The sequence below is a fragment of the Macaca fascicularis genome, chromosome X, assembly GCF_037993035.2.
Source record: "Macaca fascicularis isolate 582-1 chromosome X, T2T-MFA8v1.1".
In the NCBI taxonomy this organism is placed as follows: domain Eukaryota; kingdom Metazoa; phylum Chordata; class Mammalia; order Primates; family Cercopithecidae; genus Macaca; species Macaca fascicularis.
The window spans coordinates 10,910,811-10,938,492 of record NC_088395.1 but is presented as its reverse complement, the minus strand read 5'-3'; the positions used below and the strand labels follow the sequence as shown (position 1 = coordinate 10,938,492).

The 27,682-nt window shown below is 38.9% G+C and overlaps 1 protein-coding gene across 18 annotated transcripts in view; it reads left to right on the top strand.

The window, feature by feature from the left end:
* The window catches only part of ARHGAP6 (Rho GTPase activating protein 6), a 551,232-nt gene that overhangs the window by 476,815 nt on the left and 46,735 nt on the right, over nt 1–27,682 (top strand). For 13 of the 18 annotated variants that reach the window (XR_012430348.1, XR_012430349.1, XR_012430351.1 and 10 more), the window contains 4 exons: nt 10,479–10,550; nt 19,861–20,117; nt 22,412–22,607; nt 26,763–26,818. Coding sequence is in view for 11 of the 18 variants with exons in the window: in XM_015443316.4 (XP_015298802.1) it covers nt 10,479–10,550; nt 19,861–20,117; nt 22,412–22,607; nt 26,763–26,818 (581 nt within the window). In the remaining 7 variants the exon portion in view is untranslated. Of the gene's footprint in view, nt 1–9,589; nt 9,611–10,478; nt 10,551–19,860; nt 20,118–22,411; nt 22,608–26,762; nt 26,819–27,682 lie in introns of those variants that run through there. The other 5 variants (XM_045383371.3, XM_074030123.1, XM_074030124.1 and 2 more) reach the window with 2 other exon arrangements.

Below are 27,682 nucleotides of genomic sequence, written 5' to 3'. Positions count from 1 at the left end.
GGACAACAAGTAAGAAATCACTTTTTAAAAATCAACAACAACCAGGCCAGGTGTGGTGACTCACACCTCTAATCCTAACACTTTGGAGGCTGAGGTGGGAGGATTACTTGAGGCCAGGAGTTCAAGACCAACCTGGCTAACATCGTGAGACCCCCATATCTAAAAAAAAAAAAAAAGAAAAAAGAAAGAAAGAAAGAAGAATAAAATGAATAACAACGAGTGCAGTAAGATCAAAGAACACTAGCTACCATCTACCCTTGGTTTAATACTCTTAAATCCTTGAGAAGGCTGACATACATGGAGTCTCTCCGGGAAGACGTTTGAGGCAGAAAACCAGAATAGGGGCAGGAAATGTGTCATTTCATCATCTGAAATGGGAACTTTATTAACTCGCCTGAGTATAAAGTCAAGAAAGAAGGTATTTTTCAGGACTCTTTAATTAAATGTCATTCTGTTTATCAAAACAGAGAAATCTGGCAGGCATTTCTAACCATATGGGATTTTTGGAAATATATGAACAACATGTGATTACGTGTTTAGCTGAATATTATTTAAAATGTATGCAAAATCCTGAGAGGGCTTTTGAACTAAGTTCCTAAAATCATCCTCTGGTACATTCTATTTGTAATGCTGCTGTGTGCATAAAATTATTCCAATAGAAATAAAGCAAAGCCTCAATAAAACCAGCCCCTTTTAATGAGCTGCTTCTTGTAATTATAAATATCCATAATCATTTATTTTGACTGTAAGTAATATAACAAGGCAAAATCTATAATTTTCTAAAGTAATATAATCTATATAAAAACAAAGGTGTTTCATACTACTTATGGAAGATAAATGTATCCTGCAAGCTGAATGTTGGCAGATCAGCTTTTGCTCTTTTAAATCATCTAAATATCATCAGTGCCTTTGATTACAGCTTCATGCCTAGTGCTTTAAAAATCAAAGTTTGCTTTTAAGGAATGTAATTTAAAAACTGCTGATCATCTAAGTCTTGGGAGGTCAAGGACACTCTTATTTCCTTTATAGTTACAAGTTTAATTTGATGTTTTCCAAAATAGACTTGGGTATAAATTCCACATCAATATGCTCAGCAGAGCCCCATGCAGAATATTTCTGAGTGGGATTTACTGAATATAAGATTATTTTTATGACTGGGACATTACAGATACAATCATTAATGAATAAAAATTAAAATAAATTTAAACAACTTTCTCTAGCATCAAGTTGAAACTCAAGTCTCAATAGAGCAAGTTTCAGGAACAGGTGGGATTTCAGGTAACATGGAGAACAGCAGCTCAGATCCGATTCTTAAAGGGGGATTCCCCCTTGACATGAGGCCAGCAACTCACTCTGCCTGCAGAACATGCAACATATTTCCATGCCAGGGAGAGAAGGATGTGACGTCATTCATTCACTCATTCAGTCATTCCCTTATTCATCTATCTAATAGCTGTCAAGACTCCTAGTATGTGTTGGGCATTGTACTACATGCTAAGTATATAGAATCTCTTTTCTAAACTCAAAAAGTTGTAAGTAGGTGGTAGTAGTGGTCAGGGTAAAATACACTTGTGAAAGGAAGAAATTATAGTGACAAGTCCTATAATAGATGGCAAGTGATGGAGGATCCATAAGGAAGAAGGACAAATTATTTATAGTATAGATAGGGAAGACTTTACAACAGGAGAAGTTATCTGAGATTAGTTTGGAAGGATAAGAACAAAAAGGTACTCCAGTAGAAAATTGGGACAAAAAATAGAAAAATGGGGCATTTTAGTCTGGGAGTCATAAAAGGTGGGGTATACTTGGAAAGAATAAACTTTTTGTAGAACTATAAGAGATTTCAGGGTCTGTGTGAGTTATAGTTTCAGGAGATAAAGTCGAAGATATTTGGGTACAATATCTTGAGGTATATTATAAGCCAAGAGAGAATATAGGTTTTATTTTTGCAGGTCAGTGGTTCTCAATCGGGGGCAACTTTGTGCTCCCTCCCTGGGATACTTGGCAAGGTCTATATTTTTCTGTTACAACTGGGGAGGGGGGAAGGCTACTGGCATCTGGTGGATGGAGACCAGGGATCCACTAAGCATCCTACACTGTATAGGACAGTCCCGATGGCAAAGACTCTGCCCCAAATGTTGACAGTGCTAGAGTGAACAACTTTGCTCTAGATAATGGAGAGTAACTGAAAGATTTTACATATGGGAGAGAAGTAAAGAGGTACTTTCTAGGAAAGTGATGCAACACTTTCTAGGAGGTTTGCCACATCACAATGGTCATCAAAATGCTGGGTGTCAATAAGGGAAACAATATTCGCCTGCAAGGAGAAAGATCAACTAACTTCTTTAGCATCTACTTTGTGCTGGACAGTCAATGTGTTATACTAATCTCCCCATGATGTTGGCAACTGCTACTTTCTGCAGCAATGGGGACTATCAGATGAAACAGGATGAGACTAGAGGCTGGAAGACCATATAGATCAGTGTTTACTCTCACATGGAAACAGTGGAGGTCTGGACTGTAGCAGTGTCCATGGAGATGGAGATGTCAGAGCAAAGAGGAAGGTCAAATCAAAAGGAGTTCTTTACCAATTACATGTGAGAAGGGTTTAGCCACCAAATGGAAGGTTTACAGAATGACTTCGAGGTGGCTGGTTCGGAAGAGTGGGTAGCTGGAGAGACTGTAAAAGGAAGTCTCAGAGGGCAGGTATAGGGCTACCCACAGTTGTGACCTTTGAGGTGCCCATGGGAGGTTCAGATGTAGATGCCTGGTAAGCAAAGGGAAAAATAAGTCTCCAGTTGTAAAGAGACCTCAAACAGAGATGTGTTTAAGAGTTTGCAACATCACGATGGTCATGAAAACACTGGGTGTCATTAAGAGAAACAATATTTGCCTGCAGGGAGAAAGATCAACTAATTTATTGAGCATCTATTCTGTGCTGGACAGTCAATATGTTATCATCTCAGTCTCTCCATGATATTGCAAGGAGACTGAATGCAGACAGGCCCAGAAAGGCGCTCAAAGTCAGGCAGCCAGTCAGAGGCAGAGCCAAGCTTGGAGCAGTGTCTCATCAAAACCGATCCCCATCCATTCATTCTTTCAATATTATTTATAATGTGAATTGCTGCATGGAGAGAAGAAGCCACAGAACAGGTTGAGAAAGAAGACCCTGAGACAGGAAAAGAAAAAGTGAAGAATGATGTCATCAAGTCCAAAGGAAGGAAGAACTTCAAGTAATAGTTTCAGTTATCAATTGTAAAAAGACTCAGAGTCAGACCAGAGGATGTTTCTGCCATAAATTGCTATCCAAATGATATCAAGTCTTGCACACACACACAGAGTTTATATCAGAGTTAGAATGTGTACACTGCATTAGACATCATCAGGGACTTGCTGTAGTGCAAGGAGCAAAAAACAGACAATAATTTGATGAAAAGTACTTAGAGTTTGAAGAAGTAGAGCCAGGAAGAACAGAAGGAAGGTAGGGTGGTTGCTAAAGGGAAGATATTTTACAGATGAAGATTCAGACTTGAGCGTAGATGTAGGCTGAAGGACTTGAGTGGAAACACCAAAGTTTGAGTATGTAGGAGTGAGGGTCTAAATGAGAGAATGAAGGAGTTGGCCTTGGAGTGGAGAAGGGTCCACTGTTCCTCTAAAATAGTGGTCTTCAATCTTGTTGGGCCTGTAGACTCTCTTGAGAACCTCGTGAAAGTTTTAGATGTCGCCCCAGAAAAACAACGTAACCATTCTGAAAACTGGGTATGATCTTAGGGAGTTCTTGCTAAAATCTCCTAAGCTTAAAATTTAACAGGCTCTCCTTGAGAGTGAAGAGGTGCTGTTAATGTCATTATAGAGGACAACAGGCTGCATCTAAGCTTCAAGCAATCCCAGACTGGTGAATTAGAAGTAGCTGGAGAATGTGATGAGCTGAATTTCCTCTGTGCTGGCATTGATTATTGAGGCGTGACTGAATCACAGTAAGAGTTCCTCTGAAAAGAGCAGTTTGAGTTTGTTAGGAAAATGGTGCTCTGGAAATTGATTTCTTTCAAACAATTCAACCCTGTAAAATCCTTGCAATATCCTTGTGTAAACCCAGGGTTATGTGGATGAGCTCTGAAAGCCATTGAAGTGGAAATTCCTAATTTAGAAACGGCATCAGAAATGTTTCTGGAAATGTTTACACCTAGAATAGCAATTTGGTATATCCTGGGGGAAGTATCCAGAGTGAGGAAATCAACAGGAGCCCAAAGTTTTGCTTTCTATTTATTGAGTAAAAATGTACTGATTGCTAGCCACATGACAAGACCTGTTCCAAGTGCTTTATGAATGAATTCATTAAATCCTCATCACAAGCCTATAGGTAGCTACTGTTATTATCCTCCATTTTACAGAGAGGGCAATGGAGGCATAGTGAGATAGCAGGGTTGATCTTGGTTTGGGTCAGGGAGTAGATTTGGAAAAAGGCTGTCTGTTTCCAGAGTCTGACCTCCCACTTTTACTCTATATTGAGAAAGTTTACATATCATAATATGTTCACACATTCACTCAGTCAAGTCTTTTTTTTTTTTTTTTTTTTTTTTTTTTTTTTTTTTTTTTTTTTTTTGATACAGAGTCTTGCTCTGTCACCCAGGCTGGAGTGCAGTGGAACAATCTTGGCTCACTGCAACCTCCGCTTCCTGTGATTCTCCTGCCTCAGCCTCCTGAGTAGCTGGAATTAAAGGCGCCCACCATCACACCCAGCAAATTTTTGTATTTTTAGTAAAGACAGGGTTTCACCGCGTAGGCCAGGCTGGTCTCAAACTCCTGACCTCAAATGACCTGCCCACCTGGGCCTCCCAAAGTGTGGGATTACAGGCGTGCATGCCCAGCCAATTCTTCTTATAAGCTTTCAAATATCATATTTGTTTAAGCACCTGTATTCTTTAGTGCTGTAAAGGTAACTATCCATCCTCTGACAGGGACTGTAGATGGAGGGAAATGCATCCAGGAATTTAATTTATCACACCAGGGTCCTATAGATAGATTTAGGGTTATGGGAACAGTACCTCATCACCGGTTATAGATTTTGAGAGCCTTCAATGAGCCACCTCTGAAGCCTTTTTAAAGATGGTTGGACATGCTTAGGCAGAGGGTCCCTGATTTGTGTGCTAAAGTTCCTTCAAATGAAGGAGTTTCAAGTGAACAGAAATTCTCAGGTGTTAAATGCTGCTACAACTCCAGAAAGACTGCCAACTCCTCCCAGATGACCAGAAACTTGGTCAACTTCTCTGCTAACTGACCTCTAAACAACTTTACCCATAATAGCTAAGAATACCAGCCAATACTTGCTGAGTATTTCCTGTGGACCAGGCTACACACACACACACACACACACACACACACACACACACACATCCAGTTTGCACAGTGGTACAGTAGTGGAGGGTCATAAAAATAAGCATGCAAGTTGAAACCACCTGATATGGTTCAGCTATATCCCCACCCAAATCTCATCTTGTATTGTAGCTCCCATAATTCCCATGTGTGGTGAGGGGGACCCAGTGGGAGTTAATTGAATTATGGGGGCAGTTACCTCCAAGCTGCTATTCTCGTGATAGTGAGTTCTCACAAGATCTGATGGTTTTATAAGGGGCTTTTCCCCCACTTCACTCTGCACTTCTCCTTGCTGCTGCCATGTGAAGAAGGTAGCGTTTGCTTCCCCTTCCGCCATGATTATAAGTTTCCTGAGGCCTCCCCAGCCATGTGGAACTGTGAGTCATTTGAACTTCTTTCTTTTATAAATTACCGAGTCTCTGGTATGTTCTTATAGCAGCATGAGGACAGAGTAATACAGAGGACCTGCTTTGATACTGCATAGTCCTGTGAGCAAGTTCTGAATTTATCATCTCACACCTCCTGCCCATGTACGAGTTACTTACTCTGTCCTAATCTGTCTCCTTATCTGTAAAATGGAAAGAATAATATTGGCTTCATAGAATTGCTATGAGGATGTAATAAGATTTTGGATACTAAGCACTTAGCTTATAGTACTTACTCAATAAACACTGACTATTTATTACTACTGTGTGCTGTATCACAGGGAAGTTGTGGTGGTCAGATGAGATCATTGGCATTCAGATATTTAGAAAAGTTAAACACTTAAGAACTTTCTTCCAAAGGACTTTGTTGCTGAGTTTTCAGGCCCATTCCATGAATGTAACTAACTCTCATATTAGTGCACTTCTGCAAAAATGATGAGGTCTTTTGTTATTGTTTTTATTGAGGAATAACATATATAGTAATGTACATAAATATGAGTGTGCACAGCTCGATAGGTTTTTAATATGTGAATGACATGTTACTACCAACCAGATCAAGATATAGAACATGCTCAGCACCCCGGAAGATTCCCTTATACCCTCTTTCAGGTAATATTTATTCCCCAAAGGTAACCCTTACTCTTCCTTCTGTCACCTAAACAAATCTTTCCTTGGACAATATTTTTATTATTATCTCTAGAATTAATTGTAATATGGAAAATACCAGTTTATAAGCCTCATTCTCTGAATATGATCACTTTAAAATTAGGAGATATGTACTTCATTGCTTAGACCCAACCCAAAAGCTCCATCTGACTTCCTGGCTTTGGACAGTGCTGACATGTCCTCAGGGCATGCCCTGCACTGGGCTATTCACTTGGAAGGAGACAAAAGCCTAGGAAGCCTAGTTTCACCCTCAGAGAGCTAGTCTAACTAGAGAAAGAAGCCTTAAAATGGAACACCATCCCTAACAGCAAATGAATCCATAAAAAGCATGTCTCAGGGAGCAATCTCATGTTTTCTTGTTTTCGACCCTCCTGAAGACACTGTTTGGTATTGGTATTTCCCAAGAGGATGCCCAGATTAACCACCTTCCACACAGTTGGGTCCTTTGCTTTGGGGTCACTAGGACGGGGAAAGCTTGCTGCCTTGCCATCTGCTATTGTGTCACAGGTGTCTGTGAGGTCTCTCAGGTAGGACATGGTTTCCTCTGGACACATTAATGAGGACTTCCACAATTCCTAGTGAAAAGAGGGCAAAAGGTGGCCAATCCCTATGTGCTTGTTCCAAGATGTATTTTATCAGGGCATGCTACCCAAGTTCTTCCTGCAGGTCACTTGTCTGTAAGACAGTGCACACACTGGGAGCAGTTAGCAAGCACGCAGTCATCACCATATGCACCATGAAAACACTTATGTGCAGTATTGGTAGTTGTGGAGCTTGCATTTCTTTAAAAGACAGAATGGCATTTAATCACAGTTATTGCCATCCAAGGAGCTGGTGGAACATAAACTGTTCTGTATGATTGCAAGCACATAAGCCTCTTGAGCTTTCTCACAAAGTTTTCTGTGCTTTATGAGAACAAAAGATGAGACATTTTATTCTTCAAAAATGGGGGACTCCAAGGCAAACCACAGATTAATCACAAAGGAGAAGAGGAATAAGCAGTTTCACCGTGCATCTCTGGTCATTTTGCTGAGGATTTTAAAAGAGAAAATGGTGTGCTAACGCAATGCTTCATTTCACATTATTGCATGTCATCCATCATTTTGTATAGTTACCTATTCATAACATTCACCTCTATCTAATTAAGTGAAAAATTTTTGTTGTAAGTAATTAAGTATTTTTTAATAGGCCAGCATTCTCAAAGATCATACTTTGCCTATAAGGGGACTTCAAGGTGTTGTCTGGAGTTTTGGAGTTTAAGGTATATATTATCCTTGTGGGATTATGTAAACTCTCATATTTGTGGGAATATAAATGAGCAAAACTATTTTGAAAAGTTTGATTTTACCAAATAAAGTCTGAAATTGCATATACATAGATCCAGCAATGCAACTTTTACATATACCCTGGAGTGGTGGTTCCAGACTTTAATGTGAACCAGACTTTAATGTGCACCATAATCCCTTAGAAGGTGTGTTCAAACACACATTGCTGAGTGACACCCCAGAGTTCCAGATTTAGCATATCTGGAGTGGGACCATAGACAGTTTGTACCTCTAGCAGGTTCCCAGGTGATACTGATGCTGCTGGTCCCAGAACTACACTTTAAGAACCACTGTCTCAGGGAGACTTGTATACGTACATGCTTGTAAGACATGAGCAAAATTTTTCAAAAACATTGTTCCTAATAACCCCAAGTTAGAAACAACTCAAATGCCATCAACAGTTCAATGAGGAAATGAACTGTGGTATATTCATACCAAAAACCCCTACTATATAGCAATCAAGAGGAATGATCTACAGCTACCTGCCTCAACAGGATGAATCTCATTAAGTGTTGGTGAACAAAATAAACAAGGCAAGAAACAGTATCCATAATGTGATTCCATCTGTTTGCATCCCAAAACAGGAAAAACAAAATCATATTCTTTATAAATGCATGAATAGATGGTAAAACTATGAATAAAATCTGATAAGTCATCATTGCAAAAGTCACACTAGTAATTATCTGGGGCTAGGAAGAGGGAAGAATACAGGTGGTTTCTCAGGTACTAGCAATAGTCTACATCTTAACTTGGCTTAACTTGGCTATTAGATATGTTGGAGTTGGACTTATGGTTATTATTTAGACAGAACATTTATATTTATACACATCTACATAGAATACATCTCATAAGTTTTTAAAAAGTTCTTAAGAATCATTCTATCTTTTAAAAATAATGTCCTCTATCTGGTATGTATTCTGACTCTTTGACAGCTTGTTTGAATTTTAGGATCTTCCCATTTGTTATGAAAAATTAAATCTCAAGCTTTAATAGATGGTTTAATTATTCTGCTGGGTCAACTATTTAAATGAAAGAATTTTTGTTACTGTCAAATACATTTGAGATATGGACTAGCTATGAACAAAGTGTTACAGAGTAAAAGACCTGTAAGGTCTAATTGGAGAACAGATTAGATCTTGTACAGTTAGTATGTTTACGATCTGTGTAATAAGTCAGGCAGGCCCTAGTAGATCATCTTTTAGATGTTGTTCATATCTATGAACATATACATAATGGAAGAGATTGATGGCTGTTGCCATCAAATACATTACAACTGATTTAGATAATTTCCCCTATAAAAATTACGTGACTACAAGAATGAAGATTCTTATGAACTATTTTCTTTTGGTGACAGGAGAGTCATTTTTGAAATCTTTGAAAAGAAGGAAGGACTGAATGTGCCTGTTGATTATATTGTGATGTTCTTTTGCCTCCAAAAAATGAGAAGTTAGGGACATCTGCAACTCTGTGAGGATACCAGGAACGCTCATTTCTGTTTCATAATGCTTACTCTGTTTTATCCTGATATTATAGTCTTGCTTTTAAATGTATTGGACTGAATCTCTTTCTTTACATTTTTAGTGTGTCCTGTACAAACAATTCTTAATCATTTTTTTCACCATACGTTTCCTTGTGGCATGGTCTGCATGTCCCCTATTTGATGACAGTGTGGATTCTGAATTTGCACCTCCCACATGCTAAATTGACAGCTGCATAACCTCAAAATGCATTCTGGCAATGATGAATGCCAATATTTTATGATGACAGCCCAGGAATTTGATTGCAGCTGCCCAGTGATATGAGTGGTATCTTTATTATTTGGTGAGTTAAACAGACACATTAAGTACATTTGTTGCAAATACTAGACTGTAAAAGAATGTATTTCTTACTTATTATAGTGAACAATGAGAAACAACCAAAATGTTCATCAATGGAGGAATGGTTAACTCAATTACAATATAGCTATAACATGGAACTCCCCACAAAGAAAGTAGCCTGACCTGTGTCAGGCTCCCTGTGAAGAGCTTTATATGTGTTGTTTCATTTCATTCTCACAACAACCTTGTGAAATTCCCATTTTATTCTGGATATTAGCCCTTTGTCAGATGAGTAGATTGCAAAAATGTTCTCCCATTCTGTAGGTTGTCTGTTCCCTCTGATGGTAGTTTCTTTTGCTGTGCAGAAGCGCTACCTGACTTCAAACTATCCTACAAGGCTACAGTAACCAAAACAGCATGGTACTGTTCTATGGACTTCCAAATCCATTTTCTTATCCAGTTGTACTCTCCTAGCTCATGAATGTCAAAGCTATATATGCTGTTAATTCTCTTCTCATGGAGATTTGGTTCAAGATGAACATTAAGTTATGTAACCACAGAGAAGAGGAAGAGGCTTAGATAATAGTAAAATTACACCTATCTAAATGTCAAAGCTAAATTACTTCCAAAGGAGGTACGTTTCCTATACATTCCATGACTGAAAGGAAATTCAAGAATATATACCAAAATTCTGGTGATATGTGCTATCCAAGTCAGGATTTTCATGTATTCTCAGAGCTGTTACTTGTTTAAAATGTCAAATTATCAGTGAAGCAAGAGAAAAGCCATACTTTTGCTCAAATGTAATTATTGATACTGTAAAATATCACTTCTATGTTTATCTTTATAACTTCTCCTTTTAATATTTATAGATGGACAAAAGAGAAAGAAATCTTTAAGAAAGAAACTGGATTCACTAGGAAAGGAGAAAAACAAAGACAAAGGTAAAAGATAAAGTAACTAATGTAAATGCATCTTCCATGGAGCATAATGGTTAAATTTGGTGGGGTTATTGAATTGCGTAGGTATACATGGTTCAACTCTGTTATGAAAACTGGATTTCTACAATGAAATGTCATTAAGGGCTGTTTTGGTCTACTCTTCTGTGTTTGAGCAACCCTGTACTGAACTGATGAATTCAGCTGGTTTGAGGAGAGTGTGACCTCAGCCAAGTTTATGGTTCCAATTATTATTTTGACCAATCAGCTATACATAAAGAGGATCTGGGTTGAGAAGCCATGGACAGCATCTCTAACGCTAACCAGCTGTCTGGCAAATCCAGACAGGCAGGGTTAGTTGAATGAGAGTTTGAATACACCTACCATGATTACTGGAAAGAAACAGTCTCATCCTCATGGGTTACTGAAGATAGGCCATTCTCAGCATTTTTTTTTTCCGCCCAGTTGAAAAATATTTATTTGTAACCAATGTGAATGCTTATGTTTTACTTTGTTACATTGCCTCAGCCAAGACAGGTTAAAGCAAATGCCCTTAATATTTTGGGGGTCACAGAGCCCTTTAAGAAGCATTGACAATGATGATGCTTTATCAAAGGCCTGAAACTCATCCAATGCCCACCCTGCCACCCCCTAAATTTAAAATTCCCAGATTAGATATTCACTTAAGTATTTTCCTTTTTAAAAATCCAGGAACCTTAGGGAATTGTCAGTGACTATTAGTCTTTTTTTGTTTTCTTTCTTTTTTTTTTTTTCTTGAGGTGGAGTCTTGCTTTGTCACCCAGGCTGGAGTACAGTAGCACGATCTCGGCTCACTGCAACCTCCACCTCCTGGGTTCACACCATTCTCCTGCCTCAGCCTCCTAAGTAGCTGGGACTACAGGCGCCTGCCACCACACCTGGCTAGTTTTTTTTTGGGGGGGGGGGCTTGTTTTTTGTTTGTTTTTGTATTTTTACTAAAGACAGGGTTTCACCGTGTTAGCCAGAATAGTCTCGAGCTCCTGACCTCGTGATCTGCCCACCTCGGCCTCCCAAAGTGCTGGGATTACAGGCTTGAGCCACCGCGCCCGGCCTAGTATTTTTTTTAAACTCTTGTTTTAGGTTCAGGGGTACATGTGTATGTTTGTTAAATAGGTAAATTTTGTGTTGCAAGGGTTTGTTGTACAGATTATTTCATCACCCAGCTAATCACCATTGTACCCAACAGGTGGTTTTTCAATTCTCACTTTCCTCCCACCCTCCACCCTCAAGTAGGCCCCAGTGTGTCTTGTTCCCTTCTTTGTGTCCATATCAACATGTTTAGGTCCCACTTGTAAGTGCATTCTCAGCATTTTTTTTTGTACAACAAAATTTGTTTTTTAAAATATATATAAATGAAATATAATGGTTGAACATGAGAGGGCGATTCTTTTTTGTTATACTTTAAGTTCTAGGGTACATGTGCATAACGTGCAGGTTACATATGTATACATGTGCCATGTTGGTGTGCTGCACCCATTAACTCATCGTTTACATTAGGTGTATCTCCTAATGCTATCCCTCCCCCCTGCCCCCTCCCCACAATAGGACCTGGTGTGTGATGTTCCCCTTCCTGTGTCCAAGTGATCTCATTGTTCAATTCCCACCTATGAGTGAGAACATGCGGTATTTGGTTTTCTGTTCTTGTGATAGTTTGCTGAGAAAGATGGTTTCCAGCTGCATCCATGTCCCTACAAAGGACACGAACTCATCCTTTTTTATGGCTGCATAGAATTCCATGGTGTATATGTGCCACATTTTCTTAATCCAGTCTGTCACTGATGGACATTTGGGTTGATTCCAAGTCTTTGCTATTGTGAATAGTGCCACAATAAACATACGTGTGAATGTGTCTTTATAGCAGCATGCCTTATAATCCTTTGGGTATATCCCCAGTAATGGGATGGCTGGGTCAAATGGTATTTCTAGTTCTAGATCCTTGAGGAATCGCCACACTGTTTTCCACAGTGGTTGAACTAGTTTACAGTCCCACCAACAGTGTAAAGCTGTTCCTATTTCTCCACATCCTCTCCAGCACCTGTTGTTTCCTGATTTTTTAATGATTGCCATTCTAACTGGTGTGAGATGGTATCTCATTGTGGTTTTGATTTGCATTTCTCTGATGGCAAGTGATGATGAGCATTTTTTCATGTGTCTGTTGACTGTATGAATGTCTTCTTTTGAGAAGTGTCTGTTCATATTCTTTACCCACTTTTTGATGGGGTTGTTTTTTTCTTGTAAATTTGATTGAGTTCTTTATAGGTTCTGGATATTAGCCCTTTGTCAGATGAGTAGATTGCAAAAATGTTCTCCCATTCTGTAGGTTGTCTGTTCCCTCTGATGGTAGTTTCTTTTGCTGTGCAGAAGCGCTACCTGACTTCAAACTATCCTACAAGGCTACAGTAACCAAAACAGCATGGTACTGGTACCAAAACAGAGATATAGACCAATGGAACAGAACAGAGCCCTCAGAAAGAGTACCACACATCTACAGCCATCTGATCTTTGACAAACCTGACAAAAACAAGAAATGGGGAAAGATTCCCTATTTAATAAATGGTGCTGGGAAAATTGGCTAGCCATAAGTAGAAAGCTGAAACTGGATCCTTTCCTTACTCCCTATACGAAAATTAATTCAAGATGGATTAGAGACTTAAATGTTAGACCTAAAACCATAAAAACCCTAGAAGAAAACCTAGGTAATACTATTCAGGACATAGGCATGGGCAAGGACTTCATGTCTAAAACACCAAAAGCAGCGGCAACAAAAGCCAAAATTGACAAATGCATTCTCAGCATTTTTATGTTAGATCACAGTATACTACTCATCTTTTGCTTCGTATGTTTTGGGAATTGTTTACTCTCATCATACTGTTTTGTGTCCCCTTGTGTGTCTATTTAGGGAACTAAAACTTTAGCCACTCTCTCAGAGGTATTTATGGTCATTTAAAACTGATATTCTTTGAGCCCACATAATGGACACTTGAGCCCCATTGATGCAGTCCAATTTTTTGTGCCTTTTTTTTTTTTAAGACAGAGTCTTGCTCTGTCACCCAGGCTGGAGTGCATTGGCACAATCTCGGCTCACTGCAACCTCCACCTCCTGGGTTCAAGCAATTCTCCTGCCTCAGCCTCCCAAGTAGCTGGGATTACAGGCACGCACCACCATGCCCGGCTAATTCACCGTGCTGGCCAGGCTGGTCTTGAACTCTTGACCTCATGATCCGCCTGCCTCAGCCTCCCAAAGTGCTGGGATTATAGGCGTGAGCCACCGCACTTTTTGCTGCTTATTTTTATGGTCTGTTATGAAGTGGTTGCTAAATGGTACCATGTATGCATTTATTTTCATTTTATGTGACACAGTCAATGAGTCTTGAATGAGAACAGCCATACACATCTCATCTTGGAGTCCTTTTATATAATGATATAATTTCTGCCTTAAAAGTAATGGAAGGCGATGACACCAAGGGTATTAAAAAGTGCTTTGGGATCAGTATTGGACAAGAGCTATTCCATACCATTGATCTCAGTCTCTACACCTATATCTTGAACAGTCATGACATTTGGTTCTTTAGACTAAAAAAAGTGAAGAATTCTAAAGAATGGAAAACCATTATTTTACTTCCTTTGGAGTGAGGTTTCTCAACCTTGCTACTATTGTCATTTTAGACTGGATAATTATCTGGAGTAGGGGCTATCCTGTGGATTGTGAGATGTTTAGCAGCATCCCTGGCCTCTACTCATTAGATGCCAGTAACACCACCCCCAACCCAAATATCTTCAGACATTTCAAATGTTTACCTCAAATTGGAAAAAAGGTGAAAGTGTCAGTGATCCCCACTCCTGACTACACAATAGAATCACTTGTGGACCTTTAAAAAGTCCAAGACCCCCACCCCAGGGAGTCTGAGTTGATTGTTCTGCAGGGATACCTCAGGCATGGGTGTTTTTAAGAGCATCTAATGTGCAACTTCTAGGATGAGAACTCTGATCCATATTAACTAGGATACTCACCAGGGCACGTTCTGTCACAGCAGATTCTACTGCTGGAATAATGAAGGCTAAGGGTGGTCCAGCTACCTATTATAGTCTGATAAATTGTGTTATATTTAATTGTTGATATGTTTGTGCCCTTATTTTTGTAATGACCTAAATATTAATAGCCAGCATTGCTCTTTTAAACTAGAGTTTTTGCTCATTCTGTTCCTGCAGTAGAGCACTTTTATGTCTCCAGATTAGAGCAATTTTCCATGTGTATAGAGCATATTAAAGGGATCACTGAGGTTGGTATTAGTAATGTATTCTCTTTTAAACTTGGTTTATTCTAGGGTGATGATATTGATATTGGGATTTAAATACATCTAATCTGGACTTTAGGTGATTTTTCAGAAAGTATCCATTTGGCTAGACTAAGCAGAGTGAGCATATTTGCAGGAGGTTCCTCAAAAGAATGATGAGATGTTCCCTCAACAGAAGGAGATGTATGTTTGCTTACATATATTATATATTCAAAGCAGCAGGAAGTAAGAATTTGAATTAAAATGGAAGGAAGGGCCAGGGAAGTAATCGAACAATACATACTGGGCCATTATAGATTTTTTAAACTAAATCATATTTACATAGGCTTAGTGAAAACTGAAATGTTCTATACTGCCTCAAAGGTAGCTAAGTGGGAAGAGGAAGGCAGGTCCTGGTGGTTCCAAAGAAAAGACGTATCACCCACCCAACTAAGGGGGAAATATCAGGCTTCGTGCCAAAAAAAAAAAAAATTAAGTAGCTTTAATGTTTAAAAACAAAGTAACCTAGGCCTAAGTGAAGGTTAATTACATGTCAACACTGGGAGTCACTGCATGGATGTCCTGGGAACCAGGGTGAGGATGAGGCGGGGGGGGGGGGGGGGGGGGGTGCCAATCTGGCACAGATGTAATCTATTCACATAATTTCCTTCCAGTTGGATATTAGCATTTGGGTTTGTAACAGCTGCACATGTGAAAAATGGTCATTTGAAACCAAGAGTAAAAGAAGGAAAACAGGAAACTAAATGATCTCCTGAGTTAGGTAATCTAAAAATAAACAGAAGCAGCCTTTTAGAATCGAATTGCTCTCCCAATAGTGATTCATAAATGGTTGATATGCTACCATATTAATTGATTTCATCAGAATGAATCATGTCCTGTATGTTATTTCATTGCCTTGATATATAGCGGATCATGTGACACTCCTATGTTCCCCATGCCACTTAAGCAGTGCCCATGTGACTTTTGATTTACATATGGAAACTAATTCAAGATTGACACTAATCAGAAAACATATTTTCATACAGAATAATTCCAAGTCCTTAATTTCTCTTAGTTATATTTCTTGACAACCAAAAGAGTTTTTAAAATTTTCAAAACTTCTGAAAATTTCTTTCTGTGTCAAAAGTAATTTTAAAATTAAGTAATTTTAAAAATAGCTACTTTGTTTTATTAATGGGCTTCCTAAACTGAGCACATGGGGAATAGGTTTTACTATGATGTAACTCTGGGAGATTGTACCCCCAACAACCCTTGCCAGGATATTTTTGGATTATGCCATATATGTATCCACATACATATGTGTATCTGGAAAGAGTTCAGTTCTGGCACCGTTCTTTATGGTGAAATCATATTGTATCATGTTTTATTTTCCTCACTGTCTAGGTATGTCACTGTATGTGAGCTGTGAAGTAACACTAGGTACAAATAGCTCATACAACTTTTAATTTTGCTCCATATTAAATAGCAGAACAGTCAAGTTATCAGATATCACTATGCAGAAATTATCAAAGAACATATATTGAATGTTGTCATTGAGTGGTAGTACTTCTAGGATAAGAAGAGAGGAAAGAACCAGGGAGTGTGTGGTTTCTGAGAAGGTTAGGAAGGGGCCAGCTCACACAGTACTGGGCCACAGCATGACTTTTGATTTGAAAGTTCAGGAGAAAGATAATGGTACCTTAGACTAGGGTGGGAGTGATGGTGGAAGTGGAGAGAAGTGAATGGAAAAAAGAGATAATGTGAAAGTGACATGATAAAGATTTGATGATGGAGTGAAAATGGGATGTAAGAAGGAATGAAGTATCAAGGATGACTCTCAGATTTCTGGTTCTCGCACATGAAGAACAGGCAAACTTTTGGAAATCTGAGTAAGACCTTGTAAGGGAAGACGAAGAGTAAGAAATGCCTTTGGGACATCCAGATAAGAAGGTGGAAGAAGTGGTTAGTGCTCAAAGAAGGGGTCTGAGCTAGAGGTAGCAATAAGGTGTGAAATGTGTATGGATGGAAGTTTAAGTTATGGGTATCATGCTGTTAATTACATAGAGAGACAAGAGTGATGAGGAGGGTTAAGATTGAGCTCTGAGGACCTTCCACATTGAAAACCCAGGTAGAAGATGATAAGCCAGAAAAAGGGGCAAGAATGTAGCCAGAGAGGTAGAGAAAAACCCAGTTAGTATATCCAAGATGCAAAGGACAGGGAGCATTTCAGGAAATGGCAATCAGGGTTAAAGGATGACAAAAGGGCAAATGAAACAGAGCTGTCAAAAACACTGAATTTAATGACCCTGAAGACAGCAATGACTTAGAGGGAGCTGCTTTAGAATCTAATGGAGGTATCAGCTAGACAGGATGAAGTGAGGAAAGAGTGGTAGGTGAGAAAGTTATAGGCCAGAAAGTAAAGGGAACACTTTAGAGAATTTTAACTGTGGCAAAAGGAGAGGGGGTAAACCATGGAGAAAAGAAAAGAGTGGGTCGAGGGTTATTTATTTTTTTTAAGAAGTAGCTGCTTGAATATATGTAGTAAAAAAAATAGTAGAAAAAAAGAGGTTGAAGATACAGGCACAAGAAGATGTAATTTATAGCAGGGGTGGCCCACCAGCTGTCTTTGTAAATAAAGCTTTACTAGAACACAGCCATGCCCATTTATTTACTTACTGTCTGTGGCTGCTTTCCTGCTAGACTGGCAGGTTGAGTAGCTACCACAAAGACTGTGCAGCCTGCCAACAGGGTGGAGGCTGGAGTGAGGCAAATTGAGCACCTAGGCCACAGAATTGAAGGAAATGCTCAGTCTGCATGCTGACTCTGCGCTTGCCCCATGCTGAGTGCGAGCACCCTATCATTTTGCATCCTAGCCATTCTAAGCCCCAGCCATATCCACAAAGCCTAAAATATTTGCTATCTCGCCCTTTACAGAAAATAATTGCTGAACCCTATTTATACTCGAAGAGTACTGGATAAATTTTTTGAGCTCTTGAGTGCAGTATACCATTATCCATGGTTTAAACTTATCCATAGTTGAATGACAGGTGGGAGAGCATGGGAACCAGGGAGAGGCAGAAAGGCTGGCAGGATGCCAAGTCACACCTACATATCATGCAAAGGGAGGTGGTGTAGGGCACAGGTACAGCAGGTGTGAAGAGTTGGAGCCTTTGCATCTGCTGGGTGCTCTTCTCCTGAAACAAGGCAGAATTATTTGCTGGTGGGGAGGATCTGCACCAGAGGTAAAAGAAGTCTCTAAACTAGTCTGGTTGGTTTTCCTTAGATGGAAAAAATGACTGGGAAAGGGCTCAGTAGTCCCCATCTTATAGTAAATCCCTGCCATGCATATGCCCACCTGAGCAGATGTGTCACTTGCTACATTTATCAATGTTCTTTTCACTCTTATTATGCCCTCTGTTATTTCATGTAGTTGTCAGCCTCACCATCCACGTTTCCAGACTTTTCCAACCTTTTAAAAGTAATATTTGATCATTTCTACAGACAAAATTATATCTATGTGTGTGTGTGTGTGCACGCGCGCGCGCGTGCGCACACGTGCATCTCCTCAGGGTACATAACAGAAGGTTTTGCTAGTAGTAGACACAGCCTATTATCAATAGTGAGAATTATACCTCACTACACTGTCTAAATTGATCACTCAAAGGAGAAGTACCTAATTATTTTTTATTACCATATATCACCTAGCTTTTTGCTAAAGAATGGCAAGCATCCTCTGAAAATCCCGAAATACTAAAGTTTTGATTTTTTACTTCAAAACAAATTGCATGCTTTTATAGAACCAGAGGTGCAGGCTTTTCAAGTAACATTTCTGCTTTTAATGTAGACTTGGTCATTAGCCCAGTGGTGTTCGAAATGTTGCCATGGATCAAGGAGGAAAACTTTTTAAAGTATCTTTCTACCTAATTTAATGTTAGCTTTTTCTTTCAAAAGAACAACCAACCTTAGAATTATTTTCCCTTGATCATTTTAGTTTCATTCATAGGGCTTCTAAAAACAATGGAGAGGTTAGATTCCAACTTACTGCTGCTAGGAGACCTAATTTGTAGTCTAAAAAGAATAATACATCTGATTACATTATTAGTGCCTTTCAGCATGAATCTAAAATATTGCCAATAAAACTCCTGGCCCTAAGGGTCCAAGGTATGTGTATACAAACAGATTTATGACAGAAATTCAGAAAGGAAATCTATGTATGTCTCCAAATAAAGCCATCAATTTCTGCACTATGCCCCTTTCCCCAAATTCTCCTTACTAAAGGATTTAACAAATTGTTTCCTGGGCCTCCCACAGGATATTTAGTGGCTGAGTCCACTCTGCATGTGGCCAGTAGAATGGCTTGAGTGTAGATCACGAGAGTGACAGCCCCAACCTAGCTGGCTGGAAATAGAATGTGGGGATAAGGAACACAACGAAAACAGAGCAGACTCCTTCCCAAGCAGTTCCCAAGCTGCTCCTCTGCCTGTCAGGTTATTCTTGCTGGGAACCTCAAAGTGTATTCAGTTGACTAAATTTCAGCCTTAGCTTCATGCATCTCTCTATTATAACACCTAATAGTCAGTCTGTTACCATGATTTGCATTTCTGATTATTCACTTCTTCACCCCAACCCATACTCTGAACACCTCAGGAGAAAGGATTGTATCTTTTATAAGCTTTGTGCTTCCCATTGCCTAGCTTGTTGTGGCACGTAGTGCGCAATCAATAAATGCCTGTTGAATGAATGTATAGACTAGAGACATGGAGAAAAACTAGAGACCTAGATGTCTAAGATGTGTGTTTATAAATACTAGTTTTCTTTATTGAAATGGAAACTTGGGCCATTCTGATTAACACGAATGTCACCTTTTTATTTTGATCGATGAGTCAATTCTTCAGAAAACATTCCTTTGAACATGTCTGTCCTTACTTAGGTCTGAAACATAAATGAGAGTGTTCACTGGTCCAGTCAGTCTCTGAAAGTGAATGTCTGTTTTTTGATTCCAGAATTCATCCCGCAGGCATTTGGAATGCCCTTATCCCAAGTCATTGCGAATGACAGGGCCTATAAACTCAAGCAGGACTTGCAGAGGGATGAGCAGAAAGATGCATCTGACTTTGTGGCTTCCCTCCTCCCATTTGGAAATAAAAGACAAAACAAAGAACTCTCAAGCAGTAACTCATCTCTCAGCTCAACCTCAGAAACACCAAATGAGTCAACGTCCCCAAACACCCCGGAACCAGCTCCTCGGGCTAGGAGGAGGGTAAGGTGGCCAGTATTTGCTCTGACACCAGTGCTAGGAAAACTGAAGATGTACAGTTATTCTTTGACTTTTTGTTCATGTGAAAACTGGATATGTAGTTGGTGTTCAGGTGTCTGTCAACAAACTCCATTAATGAAGAATGTGCACTGGGCATGTGGCACCTTGCATAGCCTCAGACCTTGTCCTGACTCCTCTTGAAGCTGTTGGTGTCCCTCCTTTGTCACATCTGTGCTGCATGCTCTCTTAAACATTCGACAATATCACCATTGATTCTGGTCTCTTGTAATCTGTCAGTCTTGCCATACTTGCCCACTAGACTGTGAGGCTTGAGGGCAAGGCCCGGTGTTTCAGCTATTAATACTTTCTTCATCACCAGTCTGAGAACATGTCTGGCCAAATGAATTGGTGGTGGGTCTTCCTAAACAATGAGCTTTTTCCTTATCAATGGAGCATTTCTTTTTCTCAAACAGAACCATAGAATCCTCTATATATCCTCTTTCAAATACTCTAACAATATGGTACCAGTTGTTAAGTACTATGTTCTAGGTACTGTGCTATTATTTGAATTGTTCAGGCAAACTGGTTGGTGATTGGCTGAGTCAGTTCATAAGCATCTCTAAAGCTTCCAGGTCACTGGAAGATCTTCTCTCCCTTTTTAAAAACAAATCTGCATTTTATTTTTATCTTTTATTTTTTGACTCAGGGTCTTGCTCTGTTGCCCAGACTGGAGTGCAGTGGCATGATCACTGCTCACTGCAGCTTCAATCTCCTGGGCTCAAGCGATCCTTCTGCCTCAGCCTCCCCAGTAGCTGGGACTACAGATGCACACCACCACGCCTAGCTATTATTATTATTTAGTAGAGATGTAGTCTCACTGTGTTGCCCAGACTGGTCTTGAACTTTCGAACTCAAGTGATCCAAAGTGCTGGGTTTACAGGCATGAGCCACCACACCTGACCTTCTCTCCCTTTTTTCACTGTCACGTGGAGACCCAAAATTTTTGCCACCTCCAGCTGTTGAAGACTGCCCTAGTTAAAACTCCAGACACTTCCCACTTAAAACCCACATTTTTCAATCAGCCCCTAACATTCAGGGCTTGTCCGAGGTAGAGAGAGACCTGATCCATTGCTGTTTTTGCAGTATTGACTATGTTTAAAAATGAAGAAATTACAAAATTATGGAATGCCTGAATTTGCATGATGGAATTATTCTTCTAATTCTGTCATTGTGTCTCAGACTGTGTATTGTCATACAACAATAACACTAAAACTCTAAATTTTAGCTTTCTGGGAATGTAGGGCTCAGGCAATTGTTCTCCCAAATGCCCTCTCCTCTGTCCAGGCCTGGCTAGCCAACTGCTTTCTCAGTGCTTCATCAAGTATGGGTGTGGCAAATACAATTGGTTCCCTGCTCCCTTTCCCTGACCCTTTACCATTCCTAGCATGCCAGCTCACCTTCCATCTGCCAACACCTTATTTCTTTGCTGAGGGCTTTCTCTGATGCCAGAGGCACCCAGCCCATCCAAATGGCAGGCTGTAAGTACTTAGGAGATAATATTATCTCTCTGCCCCCACCAGAGGCTGCCCTTAAGAAGTGATTCCTGGGGCTTGGTGTATAAATACCCCAGCTCTCTCACTTGATAGGGATAGCTCTAAGGTGCATGATCTACAGCTGTCTCCTAGAGCTCCCCAGAAAGATTGAACTCCAGTTGCCCACAATGATAATAGACTTGATAATGCTCCCTTCGTCAGCTGCCTTTCCTTCCTTGTCTCATTTCCCCCCTCCCCTATAGGTGTTTCCCAGGACCACCTCTCTAATAAAGCACTTTGTGCTGTTTCTCAGGAAAACTAAGCTCAGGCTGTTTTATGGAATCATTATATTTTAAAAATCTACTTCCTAGAACCATAGTTGAGTTTTTTATTTACAAAACTTCTCTGACTACCTCATTCATTGAGTATGTAATTTTTTTCTTGTTTCAAGAAATGAAGTGGTTGGGCCAAAATACTTTAATTATATGTTTCCCATCGCTTGTTCTTCCATTTGGAAAATTTTGTCTATTGTTGAAATTGTAACTGCCATTATTAGCTTGAGGAAACCTTGTAGAGGTTTTCTAACTTTTTCAAAAGGCATATTTTTTCTTTCAATATACAAACAGAACAATTAAAGAAATCAAGCAATATTATTTCAAGTGTGATAAAGAGTCATGAGCAAAAGTATGTATTGGTTAGCATCTGGGGGCAGCTGGTTTTTTTGGCTATCTGTACTTTATGTTCACAGCTCTGTGTCACTTGCAGGGTGCCATGTCAGTGGATTCTATCACGGATCTTGATGACAATCAGTCTCGACTACTAGAAGCTTTACAACTTTCCTTGCCTGCTGAGGCTCAAAGTAAAAAAGAAAAAGCCAGAGATAAGAAACTCAGTCTGAATCCTATTTACAGACAGGTCCCTAGGCTGGTGGACAGCTGCTGTCAGCATCTAGAAAAACATGGTAAGTAGACTTGTCTGTCTAAAGTACTAAGGACTTTCATTTATTCAAGCATCATTCATTGAAGTACCCAATGTCAATTCTGTGTTCATCTGATCAAGCTCTGAACTGAAATTTCCTGTGTGAAAGTATACAGATGTGAGTGTTTGCTTAAGAGATTGTGGGGCTAAACAAGATTGGAGGAGGGGGTGAATCAACTTGATGATATTCAGACTGCTTCGCTCCCAGTAGTCCTCAAAAGTGACTTTGGAGGCCAAGCAATTTAGTGAAGGATCAGGTTGGTTGGGCTGGGTTTGTCACTAGAACCTCTTTCAAACAGACCAGAGCCACTTTTATTGTTTATACATAAAAGTAGCCTAGGAGGTTACTCACAAGGGTTCCTTTAAAAAGTAAGAGTTCAACTTAAGTGATGATTCCCCAGTTTTTTTTAATAGAAAATACATCATTTTTGACAACAGGTTTATATATTGCCATTTGCATTTTTGTGGAAGCTGTCCACTTAAAATTTCTCCAAGTCACCCTTTGCAACTCAATTCCAGTTACTAAGTTGACTTAAGAATGATATACAGTTCTTTAAAAATTTTTCTGAAATTTAGACTTCTGGCTTATTAAACTGCCATTTTCATAAACTAAATTTGTTTGCTGTAGTGTTAGCATGTGTGTTATGTACGTGGGAAAAGTTTAATTACTTTTTTACTATAAAAATAATATGCTCGTTGTAATAAAGTAAATGTGAAAGCAAAGAAAATTCTGAGGCTACCATATAGACATAACTACTATTAACATTCTCATCTGTTTCCTTCTAATAAAAATGGAACTTTATTTAAAATTTGTTAAGGATATATCTCAATTTCTTAATTCATTATAAAGGAAATCACAGGATAACATATGGATGACCTAATAAATTTGTTTATACAAAATTTTAAGTGTAGGTTCTTTTATGTTTTTTTACCTTATCTTTCACATGCCTGTGTATTACCTATGTACCTTGAACGTACGTCTCTTTCTCTACACACAAACACACACACACCGTCATGCACCACATAATGACATTTCCCTCAGTGATGGACTGCATAGGCAATGGGGATTGCATAAGGTTATAATACTGTATTTTTACTGTACCTTTTCTATATTTAGATACACAAATACCTAAGATTTTGTTACAGTTGCCTATAGTTTTCAGCACAGTCACATGATATACAGGTTAGTAGTGTAGGAGCAGTAGGCTCTACCATATAGCCTAGGTGTATAGTAGGCTATACCATCTAGGATTGTGTATGTACACTCTATGATGTTTGCACAATAATGAAATTGCCTAATTTATTGCTTCTATCACTTTGGGAGCTTGAAAACAGGATAATCACACTATTTAAAATAAAATACAGAATTATATTTCTTCATCTGCAAAATGAACATAAGTACCCACCTCAAAAGTTGTGCAATGATTCAATTAATTAATGTGCATACAGTACTTAGAATAGTGCCTGGCATATATTATTATATAGAGAGAAATAGACTCTGAATGAACCAAATGAATCTTCTATGTATGAAATAGAAAACTTTAATAGCAGGTCGCAGTAATTTTAATTTTGGCTGCATGTATTTTTTTATTTTCACATGGTTTCTGAATAATTGAAATTTCTACAGCAGCATGATATCACATAAGGACATTTTCTACACAGGTGGGACTATTCTCTTTCTACCAAGAGACAGAAAACAGAACTAAAAGAAATTGAGATGTTTACTTTGTTTCTGGATGTAAAGAAATAATGTTACAAAGATTTAAGGCTGGGCACTGTGGCTCAAGCCTGTAATCCCAACACTTTGGGAGGCCAAGGCAAGAAGATCACTTGAGCCTGGGAGTTTGAGACCAGCCAGGGTAATATAGCAAGACCCCAATTCTGTATCTAAAAAATACAATTCTTTCTGATTTAATTATATATTGTACTAGTCATAAATTTTTCAGTGGCAAGAGAAAGGAACCCAGATAAAACTAGATTAAGCAAAGTGACCTCCCCCAAATAACAACAACAATCTTTATATACTGGGAGACTGATCTAGATTTAGGCACAGCTGGATCCAGGATTCAAATGACGTCATGAGTGTCCTCTGCTGGCTTTACTCTCAGACCAGCTCTCTTCATGTGGCTTCAAATGGCTGTTAGCAGCTCCAATATCCCATCACTCTCATAATTGATTGTCCCAAATGAAGATAAAATGAGCCACCAGTGAAAGAATATACACGATGCTCATCAATGGCAATGATTAATGACCGGCATAGAAAAAGGAGAACCATTCAGACATATTTCATGCTCCCAAAGGAAGTACACAATACTTTTTGTGAAGTATTCTTGCCCTATAAAATCACACCGCAATCAGAGTAATCTCTGGCTCTAGCTATCTCTTTACAGAAAATAAAGGGGAGAGAAGAACATACAAATGACACCATGGAGTGTCCAAATCCAAACAATATGAAGATCTACAGTAGGAAATAGCTGAGATTTCTTCACCAAACCAATTATAAGGAAAAGGGAAACAGAGGGAGGAAACACAGATTAAGAGACTAAAAGGCACATCGACTGTATCACAGTGTGTGACCCTTATGTGGATGTTGACTGGAAATGTAATGCATTAAGGAACTATTGTTGACATTTATAGTATATTATAGTGAAATTACTTGTGTTTTTAAGAGACCTAATTTTTTAGAACTGAGTTTCTCAACCTCAGCACTGACACTGTATTTTTCACATCTAGGACATGATCCTAGTAAAAGCAATCAGAAATGTGAACAAAAACATGTGCACAGAGTTGTTCACAATAGGGTCATTTATAATAGCAAAATAAGCATGTATATTTTGGGGACCTGTGCACCATTCAGAGGGGAATATGGAGTAAATTATGGCCCATTCATACAATAGAATATTTTGCATCTTTTTTATATTTCCATAGATTTTGGGGGGAACAGGTGGTATTTGGTTACACGAGTAAGTTCTTTAGTGGTGGTTTGTGAGATTTTGGTGCACTCACCACCTGAGCAATATACACTATACCAAACTGGTAGTCTTTTATCCCTTTTAAGTGACATTTCCAAGGAATTGTTACTAGCATGAGTGAAAATTCATGTGACATGATAGTGAGGGAAGGGAGTAACATTCTGTCAATAGATATTATATATATATATATATGCAGCGTTATCTCAACTATGTAAAAATACCTACATTCATGTAGAAAAGGCTGGATTTTAAAAAATGAAAGATTAGCTAGGCACGGTGACTCACACCTGTAATCTCAGCAATTTGGGATGTCGAGGCAGGTGGATCACTTCAGCCCAGGAGTTGAGCTTGAGCCTGGGCAACATGGCAAAACCCTGTCTCTCCAAAAAATACAAAAATTAGTCAGGCATGGAGGCATGGAGGCATGTGCTGGTAGTACCAGCTACTCTGGACACCAAGGTGGGAGAATCACTGGAGCCCAGGAGGTCAAGGCTGCAGTGAGCCATAATCACGCCACTGTATTCCAGCCTGGACAACAAAGTGAGACCCTCTCTCAAAAAAAAAAGGAAGGAAGGAAGGAAGGAAGGAAGGAAGGAAGGAAGGAAGGAAGGAAGGAAGGAAGGAAGGGAGGGAGGGAGGGAGGGAGGGAGGGAGGGAGGGAGGGAGGGAGGGAGGAGAAAAAGAAAAGTAAGAGTGATTATTTCTACATCAGGTATTTCTAAAAGTATATTATTTTTACATTTTTCTGCATTTTCCAGATTTTCTTTAAGAAGCACACTTTAATTATGATCAGACAAACGAGAAATATCTTTTAGAAATTGGTAAAGAGCTAGAATCCCTATAAAATGTGTGTTTAGGTAATAATTCTGAATAATGAAAAAAAAAGCTCATTTTCTCTGATAAGGAGAAGATTAGAAATATAAAATATCACATGAAAAATATTTGATCAGAAACATTTAACGTAAAATTCTGGTGCGTAAAGGGCTGACCTTTAAGTATCTGGAAAATAGAAATAGTGTGAGATGAAAGAAGTGTTACTGTATGCTGTCAAGTTACTATTGCTCTGCATGTTATGGCACTGTGCTGGCATTCTGCTCTCTATTTTGATTTCCTCCAGAGTCTCAAGTCATAAAACAAGACTGTTGATTTTGTTTGCTTATTTGCAGGCCTCCAGACAGTGGGGATATTCCGAGTTGGAAGCTCAAAAAAGAGAGTGAGACAAGTAAGTGAAAAGTAAAGATTATATTTTGTTTCACATGACTTTCAGTTGAATTACCTTTTGCAAAGTTCAAGTTTATACAAATTCCATTTGATCTTTTTTTTTTTTTTTTTACCCTCCAAGTTATTATAATATAATTGAATTCCAGGAGGTAAAAGGCAACAACTCAGAAATGTTGTTACAGTTAGGATCAAACACTTGAAAGCAAAACGTCTGGATGTATCTGTGCCATGTGCAGCCAAACAAAACTAATTTATAAACATCTTATTGAAAATTGCAAAAGCAGGAAATTCAGAGTGACCAATCAATAAATGATAAAAAATTGCATGTAGCACCCATTTTTACTAAAATGTGATATGAAAAATGCCATTAACATTCCCTTCACATAAGATGCTATTTTTATAGCTTTACTTTATCAAAAATAAATAATTCTTATGAAGTTTCCATAGAACCATTGACCCCCAGTTTGCTTTTCACATAGGGACTGTGCTCCTTTGTTTCCTTCAGCCCTGTGCAACATTCCTGCAACTGAAGTTTGATATTAGAACTTCAACAATAGGTTCCTGTGATGAGGCAGGTATTTGTGTTCGTGATGGCTTCATAAAAGGCAAACCATCCTTTGGGAAAAGAGTTCATTTGTTGGTGAAGGAAAATTAAAGCATTATTTTCTTCCTGTTGTTTTCAATGGAAGGAAATAAGGAACTCAGCAACTCAAAAATGAATTCAAATGAAAACAAATTTTAGTTGGAAGAAGCTGAAGAAATGATATTTGTTCATATTATTGAAAGTAATTGAAATAAATACTTCATCTATCTTTTTTTGTCAAGACAAAAAAGGCTTTCAATGGAAATATGTTTTCTGATTGGT